At 46.6% G+C, this 27,696-nt stretch overlaps 1 protein-coding gene across 1 annotated transcript in view; it reads left to right on the top strand.

Moving 5' to 3' along the window:
- cep112 (centrosomal protein 112) overlaps positions 1 to 27,696 on the top strand; it is a gene marked incomplete at its 3' end in the record, with an annotated part of 149,105 nt that overhangs the window by 63,585 nt on the left and 57,824 nt on the right. The window contains exons 13-17 of the mRNA XM_083779138.1: positions 7,818 to 7,972; positions 8,711 to 8,840; positions 9,887 to 9,979; positions 11,720 to 11,779; positions 16,512 to 16,591. Coding sequence (XP_083635264.1) covers positions 7,818 to 7,972; positions 8,711 to 8,840; positions 9,887 to 9,979; positions 11,720 to 11,779; positions 16,512 to 16,591 — 518 coding nt within the window. The remainder of the gene's footprint in view (positions 1 to 7,817; positions 7,973 to 8,710; positions 8,841 to 9,886; positions 9,980 to 11,719; positions 11,780 to 16,511; positions 16,592 to 27,696) is intronic.

The raw sequence follows: 27,696 nt of genomic DNA, 5'->3' as shown, positions 1-27,696 counted from the left end.
TGTTCTCAACATCAGTGCCGTGCCGTACAGTACAGTACAGTACAGTACAGTACAGTACAGTACAGTACAGTACAGTACAGTACAGTACAGTACAGTACAGTACAGTACAGTACAGTACAGTACAGTACAGTACAGTAGGAAGACATGATGTCTTTAGTTTGATGCAGTCCCGCAGCAGCACAGTGAAGAAAGAGATTCATTGAGAACACATCTGCCTTTCTCCTGCATGACACAGTATGGTCCTGTACACCAGCTAAATATACGACACCCTTCTAAACCGCTCCACAAGACCAGTTTGTCTACTGTAACGCTGTCAAATCATTTCACTGTAAACTTCAATTTAACTCCAAACTTAAATTGGCGTCAGATGGCATCGGCGGCCCTCGCTGAGTGCAGCAGTGCAACGGTTCACAGACAGTTCACATACTTTACACACTGGCTGAGATTGTCTCTCTTATCTCCTTCCTCTCTCTCTCTCTCTCTCTCTCTCTCTCTCTCTCTCTCCACACAATATAAAACCTTTTAAGTTTGTACGATGGATGCATGTGGCTGCGCACGCGTGCACGGACGCACGCAGTGGCACGCACGCACACAAACACACAGCGGCAACCGTGCACTGTGATGAGTCATGAGTTTGTAGTTTGTACGAGTGGCGCTATTTCCCCTACTTTTGAGAATTTCTGAAAATTGGAAAAAAAAAAAAAAGGCCAAAATTGTATAGAGGTTAGATATAATGCAAGGATTAGCCACGCTGGGGGCCTATATCAAGGCATGTCAACTATAGGTGTGTAATGATTCACTCAACCCACAATACGGTTCAAATCATGATATTTACAATTATATATATTTTTCTCTCTCTCTCTCTCTCTCTCTCTCTCTCTTAAACCCAAACCACACCAGTTGCAACTCCTTGCAACAACACCGTTTTAAGGTCAACCACACCAATGCGACTCCTAGCAACTCAATGAGTTGTTGAGAGGAGATGAAGGCCACTGGTTTATATAATACTGTGTTTTCTCTTATCCTCTATTCAATAGTAGCAATTCAATTACTGCATATTTTTATTAAATTGATTTAAATGGTCACCAGTTTTAATCAATTTGAATCGATTTACGACACATCGGTACATGCCTAAGGCCAACCCTATAGAGCGTCGCAGTCCCGCCCCCTTTCATGAGGACGCCAGGCCCAGGAAATGATTCCCAATGCATTTTTCCCCATAGACATTTCAAAAAGTATTTATTTAAAGACGGTTACGCCGCGGACAAAGACAACTGGAGTCGTGACAAATCATGACAACAAACACAATGGACCAAACAAATAATTATAAAGAAGAAAAACAACAACAAAAAAGTGTTGTAACCTGCCGTGTTTTTCTTTCTAATTATTTGTTCGGCCCAAAAAATGGTGTTTGTTTGTCATGATTTCTCACAACTCGAGTTGGCTTTGTACGAGGCTTAAAAGGTCTTTAAATAAATACTTTTTGAAAAGTCTATGAGGAATATTATGAACGGGGAATCATTTCCTGGGCCCAGGTGGTAGGGGGCTCTATAGCATCCCTATTCTAGGCATGTGGAAATAGCGATGCTTAGTCGCAGACTGTAGCTTAATGTACATTTGCTATGTTTGGCCTAGACATTTAGGAAGAGGGAAAAAAAGAAAGGACCAAGTACAGTATAGTGGTTAATGAATATTGCACGCACGCAGGCAGGCAGGCAGGCAGGCGCCGTGCACGCACACACACACACACACACACACACACACACACACACACACACACACACACACACACACACACACACACACACACACAGTCATATTCTGTCTTGCCTCGGCCTGTCAGCAGGCTCACATTTAACAGACATCAAACGTAGGACAGTGCTGGACCCTTTAGTCGGGCCTTTTATAGTAATTAAGGACAGGTGAGGCCCCGAGGATGAAAAGATCTCTCTATGACACTGGACATCTCTTACGCACGCATGCACGCACGCACGCGCACACACACGCACATACGCACACCTGTGTACAGTCATCTGAGGTGAGTTACTGCTGTTTCATGTCCGCTGTAATGAAACGTGGTGTTTCATATTAGAGTTGAACCGTGACACATTTTTACCGATCCCCATTTTGCAGAGACCTAGATCAGTAACTCAAACCTTCTCACCCCTAGAAGAGAACTGCTTGTGCTATCTATCTACTATATAATGCGCCACGTCTCTGTGTGCGTACGTGTGTGCGTGTGTGTACAATGTAATGCACATAACTCGAGAACCGTTTGACCCACCGACTTCACATTCGACACACGTGTTCCACACCCCCACAGGGAGTGCAGTGCCAGGTATCGAGTCGGTCGGACCCACGGTTCTCCAGAACCACCACTAAAGGCTCTGGTCAGGCTCTGCCAGTGGGCCTAATGAGGCCAACTCCTTTCACCTGGGCCAGGGGGCCTAATGAGGCCAACTCCTTTCACCTGTGCAATTTCCAGCCTCTGCCTCAGCCAATTGAGGCTCAACCAATCAGGCTCTGCCAGTGGGCCGAATTGTTTGCCAAGCACTCAGTTTGCAGTCTTCACACACACAGGCACATACACAGATCTCCATGTGGGACACTGGCTGACAGTTAAAACGGGTGCTATATCATTAGGTTCCCAAGTAGGCCGGTAGCCACTTACGCAAGAAAGGCCAGCAGTGAAACCAGTATATTATATCAGTGGTTTTCAAACCTTTTTCATATCAAGGCCCATGCACTGTTCATCTGACATTTGAGCCACGGACCACCATCCAATGAGATATAGCCTCGCCGACCCCAAAAACAAAAGAAAATCTTTGTCCACAATTCCATGCTGTATTGATGTTGGTACCATTTGGAGAGATAACAGGCAAACAAACATATTTTACATTATCCAAATGTGCAGACTGTACATTAAAGGACAACTTTAGTTTTTTTCAACCAAGGTTCATGTTTTAGGTTGTTATTAGAGAAACTAAAAGGTGTGTGTTCATTTTCTTTCATTTGCTGCTTTCTTTCGTTTTGGGGATTTTAGCAGTTTTTGACAGGGGGCATTCGAGCATTGGGCTAAATATGTATTTTTTTACTAAATATTATGGTGATTTATTATTTTATTATTTACTATAGTCCTAATAAACCCCAAGAAATTACATCTGGCCACAAAAGATCACAGGATCTATTGAATGTGACAAACTGACATATTGAGCCTATACACACAGTATAAGCCTTCCCCCAGTAGGCTACCTTCACATTCAGTAGATCCTGTGATCTTCTGTGGCCAGATGTCATTTCCTGGGGTTTATTAGGACTATAGTAAATAATAAATAAATAAATCACCATCACATTTGGTAAAAAAATACATATTTAGCCCCATGCTCGAATGCCCCCCCCCAAAACGAAAGAAAGCAGCAAATGAAAGAAAATGAACACTCACCTTTTAGTTTCTCTAATAACAACCTAAAACATGAACCTTGGTTTGAAAAAAACTAAAGTTGTCCTTTAAGTAATGCAGGTGTGTAACCATGATGTAACTCTTGATAGTGTAAAATGAAACAAAATGGACATTTGGTTCCATTTCACACTCTCAAAGAGTTATTTATTTGCGCTCATAGCGGTATAGTCAGCCGTGACTTGGAGCAATGCTGCTTCGTCATCATCGGTGATGAGCCTGCCCTTACATGTGCCTATAGCGGAGCGGGCCACATCAAGGCCTTAGCGGCGCTGCCAGTAGCGGTTCACACACAAGACGTTGGTGTGAAGAGTTCACCAAGGCTCTCACGCACACACATGCACACACATGCACACACACACTCGCGCACCTCCAGCCATGCAACTCCACATCACAGTCAAAACGAGATTGATGAGCACAACTGAGTCAAATCAAGCAGAACGGATCTGGTTTGATGGGAGGGTGAAATGTAAGACACGGAGGTCGAGGGGGAACGTTTTGCTTGTCTGGTTGTTTTTCCTTGTTGCTTCTTTCCAGCCCAGACCTGCGGCTTCACCATGAGGTCTGTCATAATGCAGAATATTAGATCTGTCTCCGTGCGGTCTCCACGTCCATGCTGTTATTTTTGGATGTGATGTGTGGCGCCGCGGCGGACTGAGTTTATATGAAGATAAAGACACGCTGATAGCCAGTGGCGTGCACAGACATTTAGAGGGGCAGGTGCTCAAGTGATAAAAGGGCACCTTGTGCAGCGCATTTTGGTGCTTTAGCTATTGAAAAATAGCAGATCTACAAGCTCATAGCTTGTAGGTCTGCTATTTTATTTATTTATCGAAGAACCACTGACATAGAAACATAGCTTTAGGTTGTGGGGGCCTAAATAATATAGTAGACGCATTTTTTATCAAGATTTGATCAATGTCACCGCATGGTCCACACACTACAAATTAAGAAAAAAAAAATATATATATATATTTTTTTAAGAGCACATTGCCAAAAAGGGCAGGGGGTGCTCTAGCACCCCCTAGTGTCTATCTGTGCACGCCAGTGCTGATAGCTGCCCCACCCCCTCCCCACATGTCATTGCTGATATAGACTGGGGTCCACCTATGCTTTCCATGGCATATATAGGCAGCTCCCGGCAGGATCCACCGGGAGAATCTAGACGCAGATGCGCAACATGAGACAAATTAATTAGACGGAGAGAGAGGAGTGTGCGTGTGTGTGTGCGTCAATATAACCCATTTTGGACTGAGGTCGATAACAAAAAAGGCTTCTAAATCCTAATTTTTTTCAGTTTCTATGTCTCAACCTTTTTCATGTCAAGGACCCCCAGAATTATCTCTATTGGGCCACGGACCCCCATCTCAAAATATCTAGTTCCGCATGCACCCCCCAGAAGCCAAGATTTTAGTACATTACATGCACATTACATGCATAACATAATTACATTTTCTTTCTTTTTTTATAATGGGCTAATTGGCAACGGAAGCCAAAACTGGTGACCACCAGGTGGCGCTGAAAGAGTTTTAACGTCGCATGGGCCCGGAGACCATCCGGGCTCCCAATGGACCCTTACAGTCACAGATCTGTCATTCTGAGAGTGTGCAAGTGGAACCAAAATTGACCCGTTGCATGCAGCTCCATTTAGTTTCCATCTGTACTCTCTCATATAGTGACATTATAGCACAGATGCTTTTCCAGTTGTAGATCGGCTCCCAGGGATCAATATGCGTGGCGTGCCGGTGTCATGTCCCCGGTCCGTGGTCTACAGGGTATAGGGGTCCTTGAAATTGACTTGAAAAGCTTTAAAACCACTCACTCAGTCTTTTACACTGCTATAGAGACTATCCCAAGTATAACAGGCAGTTATAGGCAGACACACTCCGCTGTCACACCGCGTGTCCAGGTGTACTCATCCCCCCCCCCCCCCCCCCTTCCCATCCCTCTCATCCCCTGCCAGGCTGCTAAGTGTCAGCACGCGTCCCGGCACAACACACACACACACACACACACACACACCCCTTGTTCCATCCTGCCTCTCTGAAGGCACGCCACAGCAGCCCACAGCGAGACAAAGGACCCCTCTTCTCCTCCTCACTGGCTCTGGCTGTGACAGAGAGAGGAGCGAGAGTTCCCCCCACTCATTTTTTTCCTTTTCCAAACACACCCCTCCTTACTTAACCCCCCCCCCCCCTTCTCCTCCTGTCATCGCCAGGATCCGTCATCGGCTACATAGACTAGCACGCTCCATCTTTAATCAGCGGCCTGTCATCGCTTATATCAGCCTGCTGATGCTGCATTCCATAGTGTCATATGCACACACACACACACACACACACGCTTGCACGCATTCACGCACACACACCCGCAAGTGCACAATCACACACACACACACACACACACACACACACAGACACACACACACACAGAAACAGACACTCACACATGCAAAGGGGGGACAGTATGTCACAGTAGAGACATCTCAGGTCATGAGGACAGTGCCGGACGTCGGGGTCTTGCAGCAGCTGTCCTTTGATCGCGGCCTAATTGTAAATCAGGAGCCCTGATTGGCCGTGTGACATTTGTGCATTGAATGAGGCCATTGAAGGGCTTCTCTCCACTAAGCCGCGCCGCATAAGGGCTCTCTCTCTCAGTGAGCCGCATAAGGGCTCTCTCTCAGTGAGCTGCACTGTAAACTCTATTGACGCACGCACTGTCATTTAGTTTCTCTGAAGCTGCTCTCGTCGACATCATTCTTCCATAACACGCCCGACTTGTAAGTGTGACTATAAATGGCCTGCTTTTCTACACTCCACATTAATGTGCGGCCGCATTCGCGGTTTTACACACTTGACACTGACCTGTGACGTACTATCGTCATGTCCAAAGGGGTCTACGTGTACATCTTGTTCAAGGGGTGTACTTGTACATCAAGCTGCCTCACACTACAGCAACAGGAGATATAGGCTCCTCCTGCCCTTTGGGCCTCATGGCTCGGCAAGGCTTACTTACACTGACGCTGGAGGGAGGAAACCATGCCAGGCAGTTCCGATTTGTGCTTGTTATACCGGGGGTATTTAGGACCATTACATCAGAGCGCCCAGCCATTTGCAGCAACGGAGCACATTTCAAGGTGCACCAGGTGCCATCTTGGATGTAGCTAGATGTAGCCAAACCACCCCCGAGGTGATCGACAACAACGGGAGGTATGATTACTTCCAACACGACTATAGCGACGGGATCGCGATGGGCCGTCAAAAACATAGTCTTTGGTTATGATTGGACGGATTGATTTAGATCAAGAGTTATTCACGTTTTAAGATTTTCGGTCTCATCCACTAAAATGGGGGGGGGGGGCATTTTGGATGACGTCCCAACCGGAAATGACATTGAATGTTGCCCAACAGGCGCTCCCAGCCTGCGGAGCTCGATTATGATATCAATAAAGTTCCGTCCTGTGATTAATCTCTGTCCTGACCTCCGTTTATGCCGCTCAGGGTGTTAACTTGGGGTGCATTCTAAAGCATTCTAAAACACACTGATCACAGAGTCAGAGTTTGAACAGCAAGGTGAGGCAAGGTGGTTAGAGGAGAGGTAGCCGGGTGTGAATGTAAATAAAAGCCTGGGCACCGAGGCTACTGGGAATGTTTAGGACCGGAACGCATCCAACAAGAGTCTTTTTGTCAGGTGGAACCTGACAAAAAGACCATCGCGCGACCTAGTCATACTGATCTGATTGGCTACGTCTGCCTCCTCTCTGGCCAATGGCAGGCTGCAGAGCACAGCAGAGCAGCATCAACACACTCACTCACTCACGGGGAAGAGCTCAGCATATACCCCGACACGGCCGCCAGGTTGTGACCCAGAAACATACACTGTACAGTTATTAAAATAATAATAATAATATCGGGGGGGGGAAACGGAGACAGCGCACCGCAGAGAAGCGAACGCAAACAACGGCCGTGAAGCGCGAGGTTGTGACACACAAACATACGTACACTAAAACAATAACCATTCATACTAATATGGGGGGGGGGGAGAAACACAACGGAGACAAGAACACAACGGAGAGAGCGCTAAACCTTTTTGTTATTCACAACTGCAGCTGCATTGTCAACTCCCAGGTTTACAGGCGTTGAAAATCCGTGTTGTACTTAAGATCCCATCATATGAAGTTTTCAAGAGTTGGGAGAAAAGGAATATAATAAATGTTTAATATTAGACACTTTGTGAATCCTGTGTGTGTGTGTGTGTGTGTGTGTGTGTGTGTGTGTGTGTGTGTGTGTGTGTGTGTGTGTGTGTGTGTGTGTGTGTGTGTGTGTGTGTGTGCGCGTGTGTGAGCGTGCACGCGGTCCAGGATCAGAAGGTGCGTGAGCTGGAGCTCCAGGTCCGGCAGCAGGCGGTGGACCTGGAGAAAGGCTCCGCTCTGCGTCAGAGGCTGACCCAGGAGAAAGCCCAGCTGGAGATCACCATGGCAGGCATCAGCGCTGAGCTGCAGGAGGCCAACAGGAGGTAGGTACAGTACAGTACAGTACAGTACAGTACAGTACAGTACAGTACAGTACAGTACAGTACAGTACAGTACAGTACAGTACAGTACAGTACAGTACAGTACAGTACAGTACAGTACAGTACAGTACAGTACAGGGGGTGGTGAGAGAACGAGGGTGGAAGGGGCTGTGAATCTCTGGGTGTCCCGTGAGTCTCGTTTGCTTGGAATTGTTCTACATCCAGCAGGGGGGGGGGGGGGGGGGGTAGAGACACATCCAGGCCAATTAATGAGAACTGCAGTGCTGAAAAGCACGTCCTTAGCAGCTTCATATCCAGCGGAGTTTCCGGTTGGAACTCATTTTCAGCACTAGGGCGGCCGGTGGCTCAGGGGTAGAGTAGCCGGATGGCACCCGCAAGGTTGCCAGTTCGAACCCGGGCTCCCCCCAGAGTCGGTGTCGAAGTGGCCTTGAGCAAGACTCTGAACCCCTAATTGCTCCCGATGTGCAGGTTGGTGCCTTGCATGGTCCCCTGCCATCGGTGTATGAATGTGTGTGTGTGAATGTAATGTACAATCTATGTAAAGCGCCCTGGATAAAGGCGCTATATAAATGCACCATTTACCACTAGGTCACGTTTCTAATATGCTTCCTCCAGTAAGGTCATGTTTCATAATAATGCTTTTGGGTTGTTGCCGTTGCACGCATATTGTTAGCTGCGTGTCTGAATGCTCCGTTGCCCCCCCCCCCCCTGGTGCTGCAGGAGCGTGTCCCTGATGAGAGACAACCAGCAGCTGGGTGAGGAGCAGGAAGCCTCCCTGCAGAAGCTCCAGGACAAACACCAGGCCGACATGAACCACTTCCAGCAGGAGCACACCCTCTCTGCTGCCAAGGTGAGGAACACACCACGCCCTCTCTGCTGCCAAGGTGAGGAACACACCACGCCCTCTCTGCTGCCAAGGTGAGGAACACAGCACACCCTCTCTGCTGCCAAGGTGAGGAACACACCACACCCTCTCTGCTGCCAAGGTGAGGAACACAGCACGCCCTCTCTGCTGCCAAGGTGAGGAACACAGCACACCCTCTCTGCTGCCAAGGTGAGGAACACAGCACACCCTCTCTGCTGCCAAGGTGAGGAACACAGCACGCCCTCTCTGCTGCCAAGGTGAGGAACACAGCACACCCTCTCTGCTGCCAAGGTGAGGAACACAGCACACCCTCTCTGCTGCCAAGGTGAGGAACACACCACACCCTCTCTGCTGCCAAGGTGAGGAACACAGCACACCCTCTCTGCTGCCAAGGTGAGGAACACACCACACCCTCTCTGCTGCCAAGGTGAGGAACACAGCACGCCCTCTCTGCTGCCAAGGTGAGGAACACAGCACACCCTCTCTGCTGCCAAGGTGAGGAACACACCACACCCTCTCTGCTGCCAAGGTGAGGAACACAGCACACCCTCTCTGCTGCCAAGGTGAGGAACACACCACACCCTCTCTGCTGCCAAGGTGAGGAACACACCACACCCTCTCTGCTGCCAAGGTGAGGAACACACCACACCCTCTCTGCTGCCAAGGTGAGGAACACAACACAATACAAATCCAGGGAACGCAGTGATTCAGGCTGGAACCCAGGCTCGGGAGTTGCTGCTATCTAGCTTACCACCTGTTGTTCACACTGGCAGATAGAATAGATACAAAGCTACACGAAACAAAGCAGCTAGCCTACTGTATATGTTGCAGAGTAGCTGAATCTGAGAAAACGTCATGTTAAGTGTACGTGTGCTTCTGCGTTGCAGTGTGACCATGCAGTCTGCAGTTTAAAGTAAGCCCTTCTTCACCTTTGACCTCGTCTATGAACTGTTATAATCCATTGTGTGTGTGTGTGTGTGTGTGTGTTTGTGTGCGTGTGTATGCGTGCGTGTGTGCGTGCAACTCATCAGGCCTCTGAGGTGATAGAAGATCTGGAGCGTACGGCGGCTCACCTCCGACATCAGCTGCAGGACCTGGAGCAGCGCGGACAGAAGCAGCTCAGGGTACGTGGCGAGGCCCGTCGCAATTACCACACGATCATCTAGTCGCAATTACGTTTGGATTATCGTCCGTCGTTTCCCAGTTGAAAACAGTTTGAAGCAGAAATAGCAGATCTATGCTTACATTGTCGCTTACATCGACTGCTTATGTTAGCTAATGCTAGCTAATGCTTATGTTAGCTAATGCTAACATAAGCCGTTTCTTCCAATGGCGGCCTGCGAGCCGGGAAAACGGGAGTGAAAGTTACTGAATATATATGACTATTTCCGGCGCAACTAACTATGGCCACACGGTGGCAGTTAACATCCCCAGCGGCCAGGACGAAGTTCTTTGTCCTTTCTATTAGTAACGCCCGACACCCAAGACGAAGTATTGTCCAAAAGACGAAGTTCATTGATATGAAAACGGATCGCATCGCTCCACAGCCTAGGAGCGCCTGTTGTGCAATCCTCGATGTTGCGCAAGAGTGAGAAAATCCAAAATCTCCCTCCCCTGTTTAGCCGGCGACAACGGAAATCTTAAAACATAACACACTTAATATAACTTGCGATCTAAATCATCCCGTCTAATTATGAAAAAAGATCCTGTGTTAACCCTTGGACTACCAATCCCAATTTTTTTGTTTGGGTAACAAATTGGCATATTTTTAATTCATCATTTTCACATCAATAGAAAGATCTGGTGGTTTGAACAGATGTTTTTTTTTTTTTTTTCATTGCTAGTGTATTCTCTCGAATTGCCACCAGATGGCGGGAACCCACCATTATGCTGATTTTGGCCAAAATAGACGAATCTTCCTAAGTCACTTCCGGTTCAACGATCAACAACATCCGGCAGTATTTTGACCCTAGTCACTAGCTTGGCTGGTCCGGATTGCTAAGCTAATGCTATATTTTTCATAACTAAGTCAAATTAACCTCAAATCAACCCCAAAAGATCGCAAAATATAAAAAAAATTACAGCGACGCACATAGAGACGGCGCGCATGCACAATAGCGCACGATCACGCGGATTTCGGCCGTTTTCTGGTAAATTACATCCAACATTAGTGATATTAGCGAAAAAATGCTAATTTTTGCTCCATTGAACCCCCGATAACTGACATTGATTAACATTCCGTTAATTCCGGGAACGGCAGGTTTGTATTTTTAGCAATAATCAGTTTTTTCCGGGAACGGTAGGCCAGGGGTTAAGACAGCCCTCCGCTGTCCAGTCGCGATAGATTTATTCTTACCTCCCGTTGCTGTCGATCGCCTATAGAGTGGAGAGGCTATTGTTAGCTGCTACACACACATTCACAACAACATCCGGTCCGTCGGTAAAAGTGGTCCGTGTTTATAAATCGACTGGGCCCTATAATGTAATGGATGAAATAACCCCGGGCAATTAAGGTGTTCACAAACATGCTACACAGTGTTTTGAAAAACATAGTGGAAAAAAAGCGGACCTACGAGCTGCCAACGCGTCACATCGTAACGCGAGGTGGGTGAGCTTGCGGGAACCCCTTTTGGTGTTAGCATTATGTTATGCTTTAGCTATTTAAAAATAGCAGACCTACAAGCTCGTAGCGCGCCACAGAGCTTGTAGGTCTGCTATTTTTGAAAAATCGTAAAAATGCGGCACAAATCTTTGACTATATATTCTTCCAGAGCGAACGTTTATTTTTATTCCGACGTGGGGCTTTCTGACGCGTCCTCCTGTCTGAGCTCTCTGCTCTTCTCTCTCTCTCTCTCCTCCTCTAGGACCAGGAGACCAAGCTGCACCAGGACAGAGACCAGCTGCAGGTCATCTGGGAGAACAAGGTATGTCCACCCGTCATCACCACCTCCTTCACGTTAAAATATGGTGTAGCGCGGCACTCGGTGCTATGAGCTTGTAGATCAGCTTTTTTTCAATAGCTAAAGTATAACCTAATGCTTAAAACACGAAAAGGGGTTTTCCGGTCCAGAATGCGTTCAAACCCAGGGTTATGTTTTTTTTTTACGGGCACACGTTTGGCACAAGTCTGGGATAACGTGATCACGGTCAGACAGAGATAAAAGGCCCGGGTAAACGACTCCCCTCTGCCTGCCTTTGATACTTTGCATACGTCCGGCCTCGTAAAATCAGAGCTGTTATTAACAGGTAGACTCTCTGGACACAAGGATGAAGGCATGGAGGACGACCAAGGATACAGAGTAGGAGGTGGAGGATTAGTTTGTACTCGAGTACTGTACTTAACCCATTCTGACCTGAGATCAGATTCTAAAAATGTCTTCTACATCCTGACAGTTTTCATTCTGACCTGAGATCAGATTCTAAAAGTGTCTTCTACATCCCCGACGTCAGTCGTTCTTCGATTTAAAAAAAAATAGCAGACCTACAAGCTTGTAGATCTGCTATTTTTCAATAGCTAAAGCATAACATATCATGCTCCGATCAGGTTTTTGGGGACCGATACTGAACACCGATTGTTTTTCTCATGATCGGCCGATAAAAAATATAATATGTAAAAAGTAAAAACCCACGTCAAAACTGTTCCTGTGTGTGTGTGTGTGTGTGTGTGTGTGTGTGTGTGTGTGTGTGTGTGTGTGTGTGTGTGTGTGTGTGTGTGTGTGTGTGTGTGTGTGTGTGTGTGTGTGTGTGTGTGTGTGTGTGTGTGTGTGTGTGTGTGTGTGTGTGTGTGTGTGTGTGGGAAGGGAAGAATGTTTAGGCCTGTCACAAAGATGCAAATTGATATTATACTATATATCTGACTTTTATACCACTTAAATGGTACGGTATAAAAGATTGGTTTCTTCAGATAGTGTAAATTGCAGATCATCGATTGAGTCATCGGTGGCCATTCTCCTCCATTGAAACATTTAGATCCTGTGTTTAGGTTTTCACACACATTCTTTTTATAAAAAAGGAAAAAATATATATATATTTTTCCCCTGATTTTTCCCCAATTTTGAGGCACTTTTACTTTACTTGAGTATATTAATTTGGCAATACTGTTTATACTTCTACTCCACAACATCTGAGATGCAAAGTTACTTCGTAGATGTACTACAGTATATTTTTAGGACAACATATATTACGCCGTGTAATACAAGATGGATCTGCTATAGTTCTTTTTTTAATGATGTTGATAGATTGCGAAAATTCTGAACTGCACAATATGAGATATGAGTACTTTTACCTGTGGTACTTAAATTAAAAGTAAAGGGCTTCAGAGAGTATTGTTTCGACATCGCGGTATGAAAAAGACATTCTAGTACTTCTTCCATCACAGTTATCTTGAAAGCCGAGTGGACCAGAGTGAGCCCAAATTAAAACCACAGCCCATCATGGCGCCAACCCCCCCCCCCCCCCCCCCCCAAAGAAAAAGAAGAGAGACGTACGTATGTGTCTTATCAGAAGACACATACCCTCCTCTAATACTTTTTAGTCGGACGCCCTCACATGCACACGCGCACACACACATACACGCGCGCAGCCGCGCACACACACACACACACACTCCGGCCCCGACCTTTAAAGAGCCCCCTCTTCAAAGGCACTGGCCCTGTCATAAAGCATGTGAGTACAGAGAGGGCCCGGTTCTTAATGAGCTGGCCCAAAACCAGACCACACTTCTCAGGTGAAGATCAGGGTTCTTTTTCTCTCTCGCCCAGCACCTGGGTCATCTTCAAAGCCCTCTCAGTCAGTCATAAAGCCAGATTGAAGGGGGGGGGGGGTGGGGTGGGTTTGGACTGGCACATCTGTGCCCCAGGCAGGCCGCTGGGTGGTATATACGGTATATATATACGTACGTACGCACGCACGTTTACACACCTGCGGAGGGAGCTATTGGCGGGGGCCTCCGGGACCCTTTGATCAGGGGTCAGGGGGGGGGGGGGTCTCTGTATGAGAGAGAGCCACTGTAGTGTGCTTTTGATGTCTTCTGCCATTTTTCTTCCCCCCCCCCCCCCCCCCAGGACCCTCTCCCTCTTTCAACCTACATCCTGTTTTTATTTAATTTTTTTCTTCTTTCTTTTCGCGTCCTTGAAAGTGTCCGTGGGGGCACGTGCAGCGACTATAACCCTTTGCCCTTTTTGTTAATACGTTGATAATACTTTTCGTTTCAAACCACCTTCACTAATAGTGTGAAATAGCAGTTCTACAAGCTCACAACACTACACATTGTATACGGGTATTTCCACCTGCTTTTGCACTTAAAAAAAAAAAACATGGACATGACAAGGTGTCCGGCCCCGACACCGAGGCCCTTTTCAGCTAAAAGGCGTTGGAGATTGAAACGGTAAATGACGGAGGCGGCGTCGTTGGCTGCATGGTTCTCCTCATGGTATAGCCTGTCGCTCTGTGTCAAAGAGGCGTCGTTGGCTGCATGGTTCTCCTCATGGTATAGCCCGTCTCTCTGTGTCTCTCGTTGGCTGCATGGTTCTCCTCATGGTATAGCCCGTCTCTCTGTGTCAAAGAGGCGTCGTTGGCTGCATGGTTCTCCTCATGGTATAGCCCGTCTCTCTCTGTGTCAAAGAGGCGTCGTTGGCTGCATGGTTCTCCTCACGGTATAGCCCGTCTCTCTGTGTCAAAGAGGCGTCGTTGGCTGCATGGTTCTCCTCATGGTATAGCCCGTCTCTCTGTGTCAAAGAGGCATCGTTGGCTGCATGGTTCTCCTCACGGTATAGCCCGTCTCTCTGTGTCAAAGAGGCGTCGTTGGCTGCATGGTTCTCCTCACGGTATAGCCCGTCTCTCTGTGTCTCTCGTTGGCTGCATGGTTCTCCTCATGGTATAGCCCGTCTCTCTGTGTCAAAGAGGCGTCGTTGGCTGCATGGTTCTCCTCATGGTATAGCCCGTCTCTCTGTGTCAAAGAGGCGTCGTTGGCTGCATGGTTCTCCTCATGGTATAGCCCGTCTCTCTGTGTCAAAGAGGCGTCGTTGGCTGCATGGTTCTCCTCATGGTATAGCCCGTCTCTCTGTGTCAAAGAGGCATCGTTGGCTGCATGGTTCTCCTCACGGTATAGCCCGTCTCTCTGTGTCAAAGAGGCGTCGTTGGCTGCATGGTTCTCCTCACGGTATAGCCCGTCTCTCTGTGTCTCTCGTTGGCTGCATGGTTCTCCTCATGGTATAGCCCGTCTCTCTGTGTCAAAGAGGCGTCGTTGGCTGCATGGTTCTCCTCACGGTATAGCCCGTCTCTCTGTGTCAAAGAGGCGTCGTTGGCTGCATGGTTCTCCTCACGGTATAGCCCGTCTCTCTGTGTCTCTCGTTGGCTGCATGGTTCTCCTCATGGTATAGCCCGTCTCTCTCTGTGTCAAAGAGGCGTCGTTGGCTGCATGGTTCTCCTCATGGTATAGCCCGTCTCTCTGTGTCAAAGACTTCTTCTTTTCCATTCCTCTGTACATGGCGTTCTCTTTCAATTAAAGGAGACATGCATGCAGGGAGGCCACGGTAGGGTATATCTGGACACAGCAGGGGCCCAGATGGTCACCATCGCTCTAAATGGAATGGGAGGGGGGGGGGGGGGGTGAGGGGTGACATATAGGCCCACAAGGGTGCTGATGATGATGATAATGATGATGAAGAGATATTGCAGCGGAGAGGTGGCCAGGTGGATAGGGTCACAGGCAGGAGAGTCTGTTGAGTGATGTTTGATGCTGGTTCTCCTCCCTCCCTCTCTCTCTCTCTCTCTCTCTCTCTCTCTCTCACACACACCCTTCTCTTCCCATCTCTTTCTATGTCTCTCTCCCTCTCTCTTCCATAATAATCACAATAGTACAGCAAGTACAGTATGTTCACAGCACGCCTCGGTGTTACAGAGTGCTCGTGTTGCCGTTTTGGAAAGACAATGATTAAACGAGACAACAATGCAATAACAGAATTAATTATGACAGAGCACAACACGCCTGCGGGTTGTCATTGTTGTTGTTTCATCGCCTTGTCAAGGCAATGAAACAATAGCAATGACATAAATAAAGGAGTGAAACAGATTAAGTCGTAATGTGATGCACTTGCCTGCTGTCTATTACGGCCAAACGAGTATATACCGAAGTCCTGATGTCACTCGTTCATCACCCCCTGGGTATTCGCGGAAGTATTTTCTCCATCTTAAAAATTGTCTCATGTACTGTAGGAATTATTGTTTCAGAATAAACAAACTCTGTCGGCGATATTGTGGGGGAGGTGGCTCTGTAATTGTTTACGATAGTCAGTCACATTTGATACGGTCTGTTTCTGGTGAATATTGTACTACTTTGGCGACGGCAGTAACATTAGCGTTTTCTCAGTTAAGTCTTCATATCAATTATGAGTCAAACCTCTGGCATCATTTGATTATTTTTGCAACACAGTTCTTATTTGATGCAATATAAAATTCTGATTAAAACAAAAAAAAGCAATCCAGGTAGCATGTGCTAAGTACGTCAGACTTCGGTGCTCTATCGACCCAAGCAAAAATGATGTTCCTTTGTGGGTAATAATAAAGGACGTCTTATTATCTGAGCTAATTCATCTAATCTCTTTCCGTTCTCTCTTTCTATACCGCTCTCTCTCTCTTCCGTGTTCCGTCTCTCAGGTCCAGGCAGTCCACGAGCAAGCGGAGAAAGAGAGAACGCTTACGACCAAGAAGACAGCCCAACTGGAAGAAGCTCTCAGGTACGTCTGTTTGTGTATTAAGAAGCTCTCAGGTATGTCTGTTTGTGTATTAAGAAGCTCTCAGGTACGTCTGTGTATTAAGAAGCTCTCAAGTATGTCTGTTTGTGTATTAAGAAGCTCTCAGGTATGTCTGTTTGTGTATTAAGAAGCTCTCAGGTATGTCTGTTTGTGTATTAAGAAGCTCTCAGGTATGTCTGTTTGTGTATTAAGAAGCTCTCAGGTATGTCTGTTTTTGTATTAAGAAGCTCTCAGGTACGTCTGCTTGTGTATTAAGAAGCTCTCAGGTATGTCTGTTTGTGTATTAAGAAGCTCTCAGGTATGTCTGTTTGTGTATTAAGAAGCTCTCAGGTATGTCTGTTTGTGTATTAAGAAGCTCTCAGGTATGTCTGTATGTGTGTATAATGGTATGAAGAAGACAGCCCAACTGGAAGAAGCGCTCACGTATGTCCATGTCTGCTCGCTTTCACACGTTGAGCAACTTAGAAAACAGGCCGAATGACGCTGGCCCCGCTCTGTTCACGCAATCACACATACCTGCCGTGAAAGATTATGAAATTATAGGACAATGTTGGTCACAAATCTAATTATTTTAAGATCGAACGAGATCTGATAGGAACCCAGTTACACAGCCCGGCTGCACGGTTCAAAGAAGCCTGTTGTTTTCAAACTTCACGGCACATTTTGAGGCAATCTCAAACCGTACTGGCGTCCATTTTGGTTTGGTTATGCCTGTTAACGCCATAAAGCGGCAACCAGACCTTGTCTTATAGCACTTAAAGAAACATGTCTCAATTGTGTGTGTGTGTGTGTGTGTGTGTGTGTGTGTGTGTGTGTGTGTGTGTGTGTGTGTGTGTGTGTGTGTGTGTGTGTGTGTGTGTGTGTGTGTGTGTGTGCGCATGTATCTATCGTACAACAAGGCATATACTGTAGGGCTTAAGTGCTTCTAAAAACAAATTGTGCAAAAGGTAGTGCTTATTTGTTTGATCAACTACTGCATAATTATGCGTGTGGGTGGGCGTGTACATGTGTGCGTGCGTTTGTGCTGCGTACATGCGTGCATACATGTGTGTGTGTGGTCCTGCTCCATCCTCCTTAGCCAAGTGTGTCTCTACGCCAGCCTATCGGCATGTCATGTATGTGTGTGTGTGCGTGCGCTCCAGATGTGTATGGCTATAGACACACGCCGCAGGAATGCAGTTAGCGAGACGTCAGCCATGTGTCTGAGACAGACACGCTGTCTGTTAGGCACAGACGACGTGTCACTTGTTTATGTTGTTGTTCTAAGGGCCAATGCAAACGGGGAGCGATAAAACGCATTTTCAACGAGACCTGCGCATTTAGCTCGGAGAAGTCCTGGAGGAGACCTGTCGTTGATCCAGACCCTCTTCAACAGACCTGGAGGAGACCTGTTGTTGATCCAGGCCCTCTTCAACAGACCTGGAGGAGACCTGTTGTTGATCCAGGCCCTCTTCAACAGACCTGGAGGAGACTTGAGTTGATCCAGACCCTCTTCAACAGACCTGGAGGAGACCTGTGTTGATCCAGACCCTCTTCAACAGACCTGGAGGAGACCTGTGTTGATCCAGACCCTCTTCAACAGACCTGGAGGAGACCTGTGTTGATCCAGACCCACTTCAACAGACCTGGAGGAGACCTGTGTTGATCCAGACCCTCTTCAACAGACCTGGAGGAGACCTGTTGTTGATCCAGGCCCACTTCAACAGACCTGGAGGAGACCTGTTGTTGATCCAGGCCCACTTCAACAGACCTGGAGGAGACCTGTGTTGATCCAGGCCCACTTCAACAGACCTGGAGGAGACCTGTGTTGATCCAGACCCTCTTCAACAGACCTGGAGGAGACCTGTGTTGATCCAGGCCCACTTCAACAGACCTGGAGGAGACCTGTGTTGATCCAGACCCTCTTCAACAGACCTGGAGGAGACCTGTTGTTGATCCAGGCCCACTTCAACAGACCTGGAGGAGACCTGTGTTGATCCAGGCCCTCTTCAACAGACCTGGAGGAGACCTGTCGTTGATCCAGGCAACAACGCCGTCGCCTGCGTTCCTCGCCTCACGTTTGCATGGCCCTTTCATGTCATTCTTCATCATACAAGAGTGTCAGTAGTGACAATAATATCAGATCTACAAGCTTGTAGTTGTGCTATTTTCACTATTTTATTAATTTATGTTATACTAATGCATCAACACAGGGTGTCAAAGTGTCCTTGCGCAAGACGCTGAACCCCTAATTGCTCCTGAAGTGCAGGTTGGTGCCTCGCATTGGTTTCCCCCCCGCCATCGGTGGTGTGTGTGTGAGTGTGTGAGTGTGTGAGTGTGAGAGAGAGAATGGGTGAATCTAGTGCAACAATCTTGATGTAAAGCGCTTTGGATAAAGGCGCAATATGAATGCACCAGTTACCATTTGAAAGTGTGAGAACTAGAGATTTAGATTAGAAGAAGGTTCATCTGTACAGAATATGGGCTCCGGGGTTAAAGGTCGTGGGTTCCCAGCCGACAGACAGCAACCATGATACTGTACGCTGTCTGAGGATGACGTGCAACACACTCATCTTCACTGGATGTTGCTGAGTCACTTCATTTATGGACGGCAAAAAAACTGTCAATTAGGAGATTAACCGACCCCCCCCCCCCGCCCCCTACTCTCCACTCTTCCATTCCATATCATTCTCTCTCTCTCTCTCTCTCTTTCTCTCTCCCTGTATTGGTGAAGTTGGTGTAGTTGGCTTCCTGCTAGGGTGGTCCCGATCCGATCAGCGCGATCGGAAATCGGTGGGCCTTGATCGGGCCATTTTCAAATGATCGGAATCGGATCGGGAGCATAAAAACGTGATCGAGACATCCCTAGTATCAACATTATATGATCCATATCATGGACTGGATATTGCCTGTGATTTTGGATATTGTACTATTGTGATAGTGTTCTAGTGTTGTGAAGTGTTCTATAAAAAATAAAAATAAACGGAAAAATTCATTAGCAGACAACAGTACAGCACTATCTCTCTCTCTACGTCACATCCATAGGCGTCACATAGGCGGACACGGACATTGCTGTTCCTTGGAGTGGTTGCACCACTCAAAAGAATAAAATAAAATAAAAACTCTGCTGGAGTTTGCGCGATGGCAGGCTCTCTGGTCACAAATGATCTGAATCCGATCGGGGAGCAAAATAACGTGATCGGGACATCCGTACTTCCCGCTGCTCTTATTTCTTTTCTTTTTTAAAAGATTTATTTGAAGGTGCTTTTAATGCCTCTGTTGATAGGGACCATGCAGTATAGTCAGACAGGAAAGGGGGAGTAATCGAGGCTATGGTCGTGACATCATCGCACACTATACCCGGGAGCTATGCAGAGACATCTAGTCTAGCCCATTCTGACCTGAGATCAGATTCATACGAGGTTTCCACTGGACACACACTGGTCTGATTAACTCATTCTGACCTGAGATCAGATTCTAAAAATGTCAGTCGTTCTTCGATTTTTCAAAAATAGCAGACCTACAAGCTCGTATATGAGCTTGTAGATCTGCTATTTTTCAATAGCTAAAGCATAACATGATGCCAACACCAAAATGGGTTCCCGTTCAGAATGGGCTAGTCGCTAGCCAAAAAGAGGGGGGGGGGGGAGGGGGGAGTGATGCATGTGCATACTCTCTATAGTCAGGGCCTCTATAGAGCGTTGCAGTCCCGCCCCCTTTCATGACGACGCCAGGCCCAGGAAATTAATACCAATGCATTTTCCTCATAGACATTTCTTAAAAATATATATTTTTATCCCACAATTTTGTAACCCATTTTTCACCCCTGTGTCAATCATCTAATGTGATCCTGGGCTCTACACACCCTCCACCGACCTAGTCCCCATATATGGGGGACAAGGGGAGAGCAACGGACTTGAACTCATGCTTCCTTCATGCCTGAGTGTCCAAGTTGCTCCTTTTACACCTGACGGGGGGGAGTTTCCCTGGTTGGACGTGGCACGTTATTCCAACCAGTTCCTTTCCCCTCCATCAGGCGCCCCGGCTGGCCAGGGGGAGGCAGTTTAGTGACCAGGATTACTGCATGTTTTTTGTGAGGGTACCTACCCTAGGGGACACGGGGAGAACATGCAAACTCCACACAGAAAGGCCCTTTCGCCAACCTCACCTCGGGTATGGGCATAGACATTTCATAAAGTATTTTTATTTAAAGACCTTTTAAGCGTCGTACGAAGCCAACTCGAGTCGTGACAAATCGTGACGACAAACACAATATTTTGGACCAAACAAATAATTATAAAGAAGAAAAACAACAAAAAGTGTGCCATTTTTTTTTTCTACCTTCTAATTCTTTGTTTGGCCCAAAACATTGTGTTTGTTGTCATGATTTGTCACGACAAGAGTTGGCTTTGTCCGCGGCGTGAACGTCGTTTAAATAAATACTTTCTGAAAAGTCTGAGGAAAATGAACTGGGATTTCTGGACTGCGACGCTCTATAATGTATACAGTATGCACTAGGGAAACATCACCCCTTTTGCAACCATACCTTATTTTAATGATGTTTAGGGCACGAGAAACACTTTCCTGAGGTTTATATGTGTGTATAATATGTTTTTTTTATATATATATTTTCGTCATGATGCCATGCGGGAGCCAGGCGGATGTTTCATGGAAATTTGCAGGATCACCGCGAATATCGTCGCTTTCGGCCAGAAAACCTCCTATCGATACTTTATCGTCACACAAAAGCGGCAAACGGTAACATGCTCCAAATGCGAAACCCGGCAGAAACGGAATGTGCGTCGACTCACACAGATATTGTTACGACACTGTACTTTGATAAACGACTGTCTGAGGACACTAACCACTTCGTGACCATTATAGCACCGCGACTGAGGCGCAAGCGTTTCCAGTCCAGACCATGAGCCTTATATATTTAATGCCCACAACAAAGCCATGCACTGATTGAATTGTTCCAGATCACAGCGATGCTTTTCTGATCCGCTGGCCTTTCCCCCCCCCCCCCATTTTAAAACGCTCCAGAGGTTTGTCTTTGATGTGTGTCTGTGGCTGCACGGTGACATGTGGCTGAACGGTGTTGTTGGAGACTTAACGCAGTCAGTCCGGTCCTCGCCGTGTCGCAGACAGGTCAACCCCCCCCCCCCCCCCCCCTGTGCACGTGGGAGGCACATGTTTGGTCTGGAGAAGAACCCAAGGCAGCATATTATTAATACATCTCTTGAATGATTTTCATTTCATTGCTACTTTCGTCAGACTTGCCGTTTGGTGTGTCGGCAGGCGGTGTCTGTTTTGTCGACGAGTGGCTTTTCAACCCCTTTTTCATATCGAGGTTAGGTTAAGGTATTATTTATTGATTGGGCATTTGAGCCACGGACCGATGAGATTCAGCCTCTCAGACCCAAACCCTTTGGAATATTGTTTTCAGCGTTGGATAACATTTTGTTCACAATTCCATGCTGTATACCATTAGGAGAGATAACAGGCAGTCATTTAACTCATGAGAGCGTAAAATGAAACCATTCTATACTCTCAAGAGTTAAAGATCTATATTCTATGAGGGTCCATTTGGTAAGCAACTCTCCATCATTTAGCTGTGGGCCACCTGGAACCCCCTCAAGGACCACTGGTTGAGAACCACTGCTGTAGACGAATCATGTCAGTCGACTAAATTTTTTCACTGACGGAAACTACATTAAAACTATAAGCTAAGATAACTATAACTATGACTAAATATATTAACACATTTGTCAACACATCTCCAGTAGAGATAAGTACAGTATGCCTGGCTGCTTGTGTCATGTTCCAAAAATAGCCAATAAGCTGTGTGTGGCAGACACATTGTGAGCATGTAGATCGGCTATTTTCACTAACCAATCTATACAAATCAGCCATTTCTTACGTATTCTTTAAATTGTTTATGTTTATCCCACGATTTTGCAACCCATGTTTGAGGGGCGCTATCCTCTCCTCCACTAACATTAAATGCCATTGACAAGGAGGAATGGACAGTTTTGAGTGTTTGTGTGAACACAGGATGCAAATTCTCATTGGCCGGAATTAGATCATGTATTATGATGTATGATGATAAGAGCGCCCCTCACTTCACACGGGTGTGATAATAGCAATTATATACAGTATGTTCTTACCCTGTGTTCTCTGCATGGTGAAGTAGGGTGACGGTGGCTCAGGGGGTGTAGAGCGGCCGCTTGGGAACCGCAAGGTTCCCAGTTCGATCCCGGTCTCCCCCAGAGTGTCCTTGAGCAAGACGCTGAACTAGTAATTGCTCCCGATGTGCAGGTTGGTGCCTTACATGGTTTCCACTGCCATCGGGGGTGTGTGTGTGTGTGTGTGTGTGTGTGTGTGTGTGTGTGTGTGTGTGTGTGTGTGTGTGTGTGTGTGTGTGTGTGTGTGTGTGTGTGTGTGTGTGTGTGTGTGTGTGTGTGTGTGTGGGTGTGTGTGTGCGTGTGCGCGTGCGTGCGTGAAGTGTGTCTATGTAATGTGTCTTGGATAAAGGCTCTATATAAATGCACCATTTACCATTATATAACATGGAATGAGCTTTCTGACCGACAACCACAGCATATAATGTAGTCCCCCTTCTTTAGGGAGAGGACTCAGATATGCACAGATATACAATATGTTAAGTAGAAAGAAATAGGAAAATACATTATAAAGTTAAAAAAACAACCTCCATATGGATGTAAAAGTGGGGTACAGACACCCCAAGGGGTCCTTGAGGGAGTTCCCAGCAAAAGGAAAAGTTTGCTAACCACCGCGCCTTAGAAGGTTCACACTTCTCCTGAACCCTTGTTTGCTGCTCTCTCACAGGATGTTTTTTTTCTTTCTTTTTCTCGTGAGGCTTGGGATGGAAACGAACCCATCGCTTCAGGTTTGTGAGGATCAAGAGCCACTGTGAAGGCTTTAGAAACTGTTTTTCCGACCAAAGGCTCTGCATGAAGACAGCAGGAACCAAAGCCCGCAGGCGTTGCCTTGATACTTAAAGCGCAAATAACATGCATTTTAACCCATTTAGGCCTGACCTCAAAATTACAAAAATCATCCAGTTTTCTGAAATAAATATTTTCACGATTTAAAAAAAAATAGCAGACCTACAAGCTCGTAGCGCGCTATGAGCTTGTAGATCTGCTATTTTTCAATAGCTAAATTATAACATAATGTTAAAAACACCAAAAGGGGTTCTCGCCCAAAATGGGTTAAAACTGCTTTTAATATTTAATATCGTATTGTCTATGTCCCTCAAAGTTATTTCTAATGGCTTGAGCCTCAATCACCACTCTGATATAACCAGGCCTTGTCATTTCTTTCTGGAACTTTGAAAGCAGTTTTAGCTGCAGTACCACAATGTCCTGAGGTGGTGGGGGTGCTGATATGCAGATTATTTAATATTTGAGTCATTATACTGTATAATACTGAATCTGATGCTAGATAAAAACCAGGCTTGTTTCCATTCCATGCCAGCTTGAAAAATCATCAATGGTGGACATTGTAAACGAAGTGGAAATGCAAATTTGTAACTGAAGGCTGAAGAAGAGGAGGAATTTTAGAAAGTAGGGTGACATTGATGACATCACGATGAGGACAAAATCAGTTGAGCTGTTCCTGAGAGCGATTTCCATTAAAGCACCCACATGATATGAAAGCCTGATTTGTGGGGATAGAAAACACATATGGGAGCCCCAAAAACACAAAATAAATTGAAAAAGTTCAATTTTGTGTTATAGGTCCTTAAAAACAAAAATCACATTCATAGCTTGTCCGATGCCGTCTTTGACGAGGAACGCCTATATTTTGAGGATAATGCGTGCTTTGTTTTAAATCTTAGAAGTGCTTCAACCTAAGAGAGAGTAAAAGCTGCCGTGAATAATCCCCTCCTTTGGACTGTGGAAAAGAAAGGGATTTAGAGACGACACATTGTTTAAAACCAAGGCAAATAATACAACCGCGGCTCGCGCCATTAGTAGCGGCGCGTTGCTGTGAAACAGAAGAAGTGGTGCCGACTGATGTGGCATTTGGGGAAGCTAATGACGACGCCCTGCAGTGTAATGCTTTGAAAGGTCACTGAGCTAATTCGGCTGCTTCTGTGTGCCGCCGCAAAGCCAGTCAGCTCTCCTATAGCCATCACAAAACCATCCTGCTATAGCCTCTGAGACCATCGCACAATCACAAAACCATCCTGCTATAGCCATCACAAAACCATCCTGCTATAGCCTCTGAGACCATCGCACAATCACAAAACCATCCTGCTATAGCCATCACAAAACCATCCTGCTATAGCCTCTGAGACCATCGCACCATCACAAAACCATTCTGCTATAGCCATCACGAAACCATCCTGCTATAGCCTCTGAGACCATCGCACCATCACAAAACCATTCTGCTATAGCCTCTGAGACCATCGCACCATCACAAAACCATCCTGCTATAGCCTCTGAGACCATCGCAACATCACAAAACCATTCTGCTATAGCCTCTGAGACCATCGCACCATCACAAAACCATTCTGCTATAGCCTCTGAGACCATCGCACAATCACAAAACCATCCTGCTATAGCCTCTGAGACCATCGCACCATCACAAAACCATTCTGCTATAGCCTCTGAGACCATCGCACCATCACAAAACCATTCTGCTATAGCCTCTGAAACCATCGCACCATCACAAAACCATCCTGCTATAGCCTCTGAGACCATCGCACCATCACAAAACCATCCTGCTATAGCCTCTGAGACCATCGCACCATCACAAAACCATTCTGCTATAGCCTCTGAGACCATCGCACAATCACAAAACCATTCTGCTATAGCCAATGCCATCACAAAACCATCCTGCTATAGCCTCTGAGACCATCGCACAATCACAAAACCATTCTGCTATAGCCATCACAAAACCATCCTGCTATAGCCTCTGAGACCATCGCACCATCACAAAACCATTCTGCTATAGCCATCACAAAACCATCCTGCTATAGCCTCTGAAACCATCGCACCATCACAAAACCATTCTGCTATAGCCTCTGAAACCATCGCACCATCACAAAACCATGCTGCTATAGCCTCTGAAACCATCACACCATCACAAAACCATTCTGCTATAGCCTCTGAGACCATCGCACCATCACAAAACCATGCTGCTATAGCCTTTGAGACCATCACACCATCACAAAACCATTCTGCTATAGCCTCTGAGACCATCGCACCATCACAAAACCATTCTGCTATAGCCTCTGAAACCATCGCACCATCACAAAACCATCCTGTTATAGCCTCTGAAACCATCGCACCATCACAAAACCATTCTGCTATAGCCTCTGAGACCATCGCACAATCACAAAACCATGCTGCTATAGCCTCTGAAACCATCGCACCATCACAAAACCATCCTGCTATAGCCTCTGAAACCATCGCACCATCACAAAACCATTCTGCTATAGCCTCTGAGACCATCGCACCATCACAAAACCATTCTGCTATAGCCTCTGAAACCATCGCACCATCACAAAACCATTCTGCTATAGCCTCTGAAACCATCGCACCATCACAAAACCATGCTGCTATAGCCTCTGAAACCATCGCACCATCACAAAACCATTCTGCTATAGCCTCTGAAACCATCGCACCATCACAAAACCATGCTGCTATAGCCTCTGAAACCATCACACCATCACAAAACCATCCTGCTATAGCCTCTGAAACCATCGCACCATCACAAAACCATGCTGCTATAGCCTCTGAGACCATCGCACGATCACAAAACCATCCTGCTATAGCCTCTGAAACCATCGCACCATCACAAAACCATTCTGCTATAGCCTCTGAGACCATCGCACCATCACAAAACCATTCTGCTATAGCCTCTGAAACCATCGCACCATCACAAAACCATTCTGCTATAGCCTCTGAGACCATCGCACAATCACAAAACCATTCTGCTATAGCCTCTGAGACCATCGCACAATCACAAAACCATTCTGCTATAGCCTCTGAGACCATCGCACCATCACAAAACCATCCTGCTATAGCCTCTGAGACAATCGCACCATCACAAAACCATTCTGCTATAGCCTCTGAAACCATCGCACCATCACAAAACCATTCTGCTATAGCCTCTGAGACCATCGCACCATCACAAAACCATTCTGCTATAGCCTCTGAAACCATCGCACCATCACAAAACCATTCTGCTATAGCCTCTGAAACCATCGCACCATCACAAAACCATTCTGCTATAGCCTCTGAGACCATCGCACCATCACAAAACCATCCTGCTATAGCCATCACAAAACCATCCTGCTATAGCCTCTGAAACCATCGCACCATCACAAAACCATTCTGCTATAGCCTCTGAAACCATCGCACCATCACTCCTCACACCATCACAAAACCATTCTGCTATAGCCTCTGAAACCATCGCACCATCACAAAACCATTCTGCTATAGCCTCTGAAACCATCGCACCATCACAAAACCATGCTGCTATAGCCTCTGAAACCATCGCACCATCACAAAACCATTCTGCTATAGCCTCTGAAACCATCGCACCATCACTCCTCACACCATCACAAAACCATTCTGCTATAGCCTCTGAAACCATCGCACCATCACTCCTCACACCATCACAAAACCATTCTGCTATAGCCTCTGAAACCATCGCACCATCACTGCTCACACCATCACAAAACCATTCTGCTATATCCTCTGAAACCATCGCACCATCACTGCTCACACCATCACAAAACCATTCTGCTATAGCCTCTGAAACCATCGCACCATCACTCCTCACACCATCAAAAAAACATTCTGCTATAGCCTCTGAAACCATCGCACCATCACAAAACCATTCCTCTGAAACCACCGCACCATCACAAAACCATTCTGCTATAGCCTCTGAGACCACCATCACAGACATAACCACTCTGCTTCTCTGAAACCACGGCAAAATAGGGGTGGCAGTAGAGCGGGCGCTTCAGAAGGTTCCCAGGCGATTGGGTGAATGTAATGCAGCGCTTTGGATAAAGGCGCTATATGAATCCACCATACAATCACACCATCACTGCTCTGTGGGTTTCC

Source organism: Protomyctophum parallelum (assembly GCF_964188405.1).
Source record: "Protomyctophum parallelum genome assembly, chromosome: 13".
Lineage (NCBI taxonomy): Eukaryota > Metazoa > Chordata > Actinopteri > Myctophiformes > Myctophidae > Protomyctophum > Protomyctophum parallelum.
This window is presented reverse-complemented; position numbering and strand designations above follow the sequence as displayed.